Source organism: Monopterus albus, unplaced genomic scaffold (assembly GCF_001952655.1).
Source record: "Monopterus albus unplaced genomic scaffold, M_albus_1.0 scaffold237.1, whole genome shotgun sequence".
Classification (NCBI taxonomy): domain Eukaryota; kingdom Metazoa; phylum Chordata; class Actinopteri; order Synbranchiformes; family Synbranchidae; genus Monopterus; species Monopterus albus.
In genome coordinates, this window is record NW_018128117.1 from 471,795 (window position 1) to 478,785 (window position 6,991).

A 6,991-nucleotide genomic window follows, 5' to 3' on the forward strand; every position below is an offset into this window, starting at 1 on the left:
TTATCACGTCGTACATTACGGATCCATATTTTTCTTAAGGTTTCATCCTTAGGGAAATGGTGAAAGCTTATGGCTGAATTCTTCCCTGACATCGTGCATTGAGGTACGAAACAGAAATCACTGTTTGGATGATCCCGCGTCTGGTATTTGTGTCTTGGAAAAAGACATTTTTGTTTTGACCCGTTTTCCGGTTTGGTCACGTGACGTTCCGCATAACCCCTGTTGCTAAGCAGCCTATAGCATAAGCATGTGTCCTTTGATGTGTGTAGAATGTCGTCATCACTCCAGTTTTCTAGACCACTATAGCTCCCACAGTTGATCACATACACACTTTTTGTTACAGAGGACAGGTTAAGTGGCTTTGTGTTGATTAGCCAATTTAACAAAACATAACTACCAATATTTCACAGAACAGGTTTGCACATAAAAAACCAGCTAAAATGGAAGAAAGCACTCAAACTCAGGGTCTGCTGGATTTAATGGTGGAAACACTTCGCCCAGTGACGCAGTCCATTGTCCAGACCATGGCTGCGGAAAGGCACTTTGATGAGGACACACAAGCCCTGGTGACAGATGTGACTCTGCAGGTTGTCCGATGCTTGGGTAAACGCTGCTATGAAGCTTTTCAGAGCATAACCGAATGCGGCTCTAACGAGCAAGTGCTGTCCAGTCTGGGCAACATACTCCCTCAAGTTATTGATGAGGTTCTTTACATTAAAACAGAGGCACACAGTGCCAAACCAGATCCCCCGCTGACCTTGACTGCACAGGAGGTTACAGAAGTTGTAGAATCGGCCCTCCCTTCTGGCAAAGACCCAGCAGAGCCCATTAAACTACCACGTGTCACTCTCTCAGGCAAAATTTGGGCCTTTGTTCGTCATGTCTTACAAGTGTTAAAGACAAAACTGCAGTCTATGTGTAAATGTTGGCCATGTAAAAAGAGAAGAGTGTTCGTCTCTGCAGAGGTGAGCACGGTTAGAGGAAGTTTGGAGGAGGATGAAAGACAGACCACAACTATCTCAGACTTCAGAAGCCAGGAAAGCTCAGAAGAGGTCAGACATGTACCTAAATCTGTGAATGACAGTGCAATGGAGTTGGTCTCTGTGTCCTCCCAGGAAATCAACATTATCGAGGGCCCCGCTGATACTACTGTTGAAGTGGAAACGTTGAAAGATACAGATGATCTCTCTAACCGCCATTTGGACTTTGGAGGCCAGGAAACAGAAGAGGTCAGACATGCACCTAAATCTGTGAATGACAGTGCAATGGAGTTGGTCTCTGTGTCCTCACAGGAAATCAACATTATCGAGGGCCCCGCTGATACTACTGTTGAAGTGGAAACGCTGAAAGATACAGATGATTTGTCTAATCACCAGGAAATGTCATTAGGTCAATATGAGATCACAGCAGATCAGTTGGAATTCCAAGTTAACATACTCTCAGATGACACTGCTGAGGTAATAGTTAAAGTGGACAGTATGAAAGAGATAGATGCTGCTGTTCAGAAATTCACCATCACATATTCCCTCAATGAGGACCGCGAAGTAAGTAAGATGAACTTTGTCGAGATGTATGCCAAAGCATCATTTTATGAAGTCATGGCACAGCTACAGAAAAAATTCTTTAGCCACCTGAAGGACACCAGCGTGCTGCAATCTCAAATGGATCAAGTGGCCTCGCTGTTTGAGAATGCAGTAAGGGAAGGTTTCCCCCATTCCTTGGTTGCTTACAGTGTTGATGCCCCGACAATGACAGAGCAGCTCCATGATGTGCTTAATGATTATGTTAACGACTTAAGATCCCAGAGCATCACAGAAGTTGAGGGACACACCAGAATGTCAATTAGTCCATCACAGAGTGCCATGCATAATGAAATAAGGAGCAGAGTGTGTCGATTCCTCATGAGGGTGAAGGACTGGTTCCACACTCAGGCAGACAAGCTCGTGGAGCAAGTGATGGCGTACATAGAGAGAGAAACGCTTTCTCAGCGTTCCTTGCTAAGTGTAGATTCAACAGTCAGTAGTGAAGATGAACAGACAGAATTCACTTATTCTGAGAAAACAATACAATTCAGAAAAAATGTGCGTAGAGCTATTGAAAAGCTGCTTGCAAGGATTCTTGAAAAAGCAGGTGTCACGACCACTATGGATCAGCCCGATATTCGTGCTAAGCGACTGTTTGATAAACTATGGCCTCTCCTGGATGGCCAAAAATGCTTCTGTAATGCAAAAGTATTCCAACACCTGGACAAAAATGTCTATAAGGACCTCTGCAAAAATTTCACCAAGGCAAAAATTGTGTTTTTATTGTATGCGAATGAAACATCATTTGAAGATTACATCGTCTCCACTCTCAGAAAGCACATACTTAACCGACCAGTGAGAAGCTGCAAACTGTGCAGGTTCGTTGACAATGTGTTGAAGTTCATCTGCAAGCCCTTCTGGAGGTAATTCATATCAGAAAAAAATATTTGGGGTTGGGGGGTGTCTCCTCCTCCTGCTCCTAGAGTTGTGGGTTTTTACTCCGGGTGCTCCGGTTTTCTCCCACTTTTCCAATGTGCGCAAGTTCATCTGCAAGCCCTTCTGGAAGTAATTCATCTCAGAAAAAAATATTTGGGGGTGGGGGGTGTCTCCTCCTCCTCCTTCCTTTGTGGGTTTTTACTGTGCTCTGGTTTTCTCCCACTTTAAAGTGTCTGAACAGGGAATAAATCATCAGTGTAAATTAAGTGACTGATAAATAACTGTGTAATAAATGCAGCACAATAATAAATGAACTGATGGATAAATAACTGATGAAAATGTAATAATAAAATACAAATTTAATTTATGCTCATCTCTCATTATTTTCATTCATATGTGCAAATATCCCCTGCTTGAACTGCCACCTTATTGTGGTGGAGGGGTTTGAGTACCCGACTGATCCTAGGAGCTATGTTGTCGGGGGCTATATGTCCCTGGTAGGGTCTCCCAAGGCAAACACAGCCAGTTAACCTGCTAGACCTCCCTTCCTTCAATATTATGACTTTATCGGTGCACTGTAAAATATTTGACTGTAAATTCACAATAAGTGACTGACTAACAGTTGTATTGCTTTCACAGTAAATTAAGCTGGCCAATTGTACAACAATTACAACTCTTTCAGTGTACACATGGACAAGCCAGTCTGATGGTTTTAAGACAGACTTAAAAAATAGTGAACCCCTATCCCAGACATCAGAAAAGCATGTAAACAATTAAAAAAATAAGGATTAGCTACATTTCTTCATAAATGTCAACATCTTTTCTTCAACCCGCTCCATCATTTTCGTACTGTCCATCCACTATCAGGCGGCTGTACACTCCTAGTGTTTGTCATTGCTAGGAGTTGGTTTGACTCATCTACCACGCTCGCGACAGTGAACAAGTAAAACAGATATATTTGGGGGAAAAAAGAAAAGTGGGAATAGCATTTTCAATGTGCAATACACCTACCAGTCAGTACAATACTGATGAATGCACAGACTTGTTGGTTGATGTTCATGCAGCCTCTGTGCCTTAATCTGTGGGTTTATGCTGAAGAAGTATCTGTAGACAACGGGACAAGAGCGAAAGCTTTCAGCTTGTACATTGAGCAATTCAGATGTTAAGATGTGTTTATTTTCCGCATTAAAATTCATGTGGCAATAGTTTGAAGATAATCAGAGGTCTTTATGTGTTGTCTTCCCCCAGAACACATCATCCAAACACCCTGCCAATAAATCTATGTAACTGTTTTAGTGACAAGCAGTCATCGCAGTAGAAAGAAAAGCTAGAATATAAAGATATAAAGAAAAATAGCAAGTAAACTAGATCATGTTTAAACCCCTGTCAATCATGGGAGAAATGGCAAGTCTGATTTTTCTAGTTTAGTTTGTGGATTTCATCAGTACAACATCATAGAACCAAACTCACCACTCTGCTGCTCTCAACCTCTTTTTAGAGGCACATTTTGAAAATTTTGACTCTGCAGTTCCAGGTTTCAAAGCTACACTAGCTCTCAGAATTAAAATTCTTCCTAGGACAGGGGAGACAGGGCAGGTCTTGCTGCCCAGTGTACAGTATAGCAATATGCCACACTCTGAGGGACAGTGAATGACCTAGACACAAACGCACAGAATAGCCTCTTCGCTGTTTATTGCCTATTTTGTTGATTTGGGGTGTTGATCAGTGGGTAATAGAAATCTAAATGGATTCTTGTATGTTAATTGTTATAAAAATGCAATAACTGTAGCTTTCGTTTTATATGTTAACTCCAGGCGGTGCCAGACATGCGTTCAGCCCGATCTGTAATAGCTCTTAATAGGTTTTTAGTGGGGGATTTGTCATAGTGAATGAATAAACTCTTGTTTCCCTGCAAATCCCTCTCTGCCTATTGTGAAATTTCATTTGGAACATTGATGGCTTGGGATTGAAATGTGATGGTTGGCCTGTGGGGTGTCATTAGAGCAATTTTAGTAAATCATGCAAAGTTTGGATCAGATATAGAATTAGCTGTAGACTAAATCAAATAGAAGATAATAAGCAGCAGCGTGTTTCTTAGCCTACTTGTCATAATAAAGAGATTTCTTCTGGGTGAAGTAAAGGTGAGTGTACAGATTTAAAAAATGAAGAGCATCTGTCTTGTGCAGACATAATGGACGTGTGTAGTTGGAGCTTAAGGTGAGCACGTGTGATTAATGTATTAATCAGGAATCTCTGGACAGAATGATTAAAACTGAGCAGGACCCTCTTACCAACAAACATTTCTTATTTAATGATTAATCCGTGCCTGTCAGCATGTCACTATGGATTTGGCATTAGCTTCACAGTATGGAGAATGACAGTGAGATGGCCTGATGTACTTAGCAGAAGCCTTTTCCTCTCACTGTATCTCTCTCTTGTCCTAGTTTCTTCATTTACTCATTACCATTTATGAGATGCTAGCTTTCAGGGAACAGACCCCCTCTGCTTCTGTGGATGCCCAGTGCACAGGCTGCAGCGCATCAGCAAATTAGTGAGTCAGCAAGGTCTCATTATAGTCACTTGATAGACGATTAAGTGCAGAAACAACGAAGCCCTGAAGCCCGGGGACTCGTTGGGCATGCGCACAGATATTAAGAGACACCAATGAGCATGCATGCAAAGAAAAACACATGCATAAACAGACCCCCCCTGGTGTTCTCTATCCCTCTCCTGGGACTCTGTGAATGTACCTTTTCACCTGAGTGCACGGACTGAAAGTTAATTTTGTAAGCGTGAGCAGGGCAGAGTATGTGAGTGTCAGACACTGCAGAATGTCTGTGTACAGTCTGTGCACTGTCTGTGTAGCCTAGAAGTAAGGAACCTAGACATCCGTCATTAAAAAAAATCTGCCAACTAGATGGGAAATTGCTCTCGTGGGAGTCTTTCCTTTTTTTCCAAAAAAAGACTTAATGTGCTCTTGAACAGCGCATTCAGCCCCTAACAGCAGACAGTTGCTAATGGTCTTAGCAGTTCCCTGCACCTATATACAGTAAGTGTAAGGCAGATCTGACAGCGACTTAGATAAATAAATAGGAAAATAATAAGTAAACTCCTATAAGTAAACCCCTCTGTGTGTCTTTGCTTCCAGGTGTCGTGTCTGCAAGACTTCTTTGGTGATGAGGACATTTTTGTTGCCTGTGGACCGGAGAAGTTCCGCTACCAAGACGACTTGATGCTGGATGAGAGCGGTGAGGCGTCCGTCAGCTGCTCTGACATTTCCCTACTGACATTTCACATTTGGCTGTTCAGTGTGCCCGTTATGTTCTGTCTTTTCACCCTTCAGTTCCGTGCTGCCTCCAGCTGTGTTTTCTGATTGTTTACATGTTGTTTTTTATGTGCTATTCTTTGAGGGTTAAGCAGTTACCTTTTAGTGCAACTGTACTGTGATAAAACAGAACTTGTTGTGAAATATTATTCTGCTTTTTTTAAATTAACTTTTAAAACTGAGTGAATAATTAATTTCAGATTGATAGTGTTATTGTTATGCAGTTGAGTGGAGTGGAGCAACTTGATTGTTTAAAGGTTGTCCAAAAAGGGCAAAAGCAGAGGAATGCACTGCTAAACCTCCCCAGATATTAATCTAATCTATGGTCTAGTCTACAGTACCCACTGTAATTAACATAATTATAAAATGGCTCATTTCATTATTAACCAAGAAATTAGACTGGGCTATTTTTCCACTTCCTGTTTGTAATGTTTGACTATGATATAATGGCTAGAGTGTTGATGTGTAAGTTTTTTTAGTGCCTGTAGGAGTGTGTGTGTGTGTGTGTGTGGTTGTCCTTCTCTAAGTGTCAGCTCTGTGATCCACTAGTGACCTGTCCAGGGTGGACCCCACCTCTCATCCAGTGCCAGCTGGGACTGGCTCCAGCCCCCTGTGACCCTATTCGGGAATAAGCTTTATAGATAATGGATGTAAAAAAACAAATGTGCTTGTCAATACAGCATGCTAATGTTAAAACTATATGGTTTGTGATTATTAGTGTGTTCACTTGTTCCACCTTTCTGTTTTTTAGTCAGAACAATTTCTCTCCTTGCTGACCTGTGAAAACATCGCTGTCTTTTTGGTTGCACAGTACCCCTTGTCTCCCCTGCATCTCCTGGGATCAGACGGCAGAGCTCTGTGTAGGCGGTCTAGTTCAATATGCTCCACTGTCTCCTCTTTTCTAATCTCCTCTTTGAGGAATGGGTCCGCTGTACTTAAGTCATAATCTGACCTATTGTTGCTCGCCCTCCTCTCTGCCTGTCTCCCCACCATGGTCCACTGAGGATTTGTTCTGTCTGTCACCCACTCGTCTCCCCCAGTGTTGCTGTCTGAAGACTCCTGTCATTTAGTGCTCATCTGTATTCTCACCCTCTTTTCTCTTTCTATCTTCTACATGAATGGGTGCACACTGGCCTTTGTTCAAAAATTTATTCATTTCGTTTGCATCTCCATCCATTAAATAATATCATCCCACCTGGGTTGCCAG

At 42.1% G+C, this 6,991-nt stretch overlaps 1 protein-coding gene across 3 annotated transcripts in view; it reads left to right on the top strand.

Moving 5' to 3' along the window:
- dclk1a (doublecortin-like kinase 1a) overlaps positions 1-6,991 on the top strand; it is a 49,053-nt gene that overhangs the window by 16,980 nt on the left and 25,082 nt on the right. For all 3 annotated transcript variants that reach the window (XM_020620473.1, XM_020620470.1, XM_020620472.1), the window contains exon 4: positions 5,608-5,707. In XM_020620473.1, the coding sequence (XP_020476129.1) occupies positions 5,608-5,707 (100 nt within the window). The remainder of the gene's footprint in view (positions 1-5,607; positions 5,708-6,991) is intronic.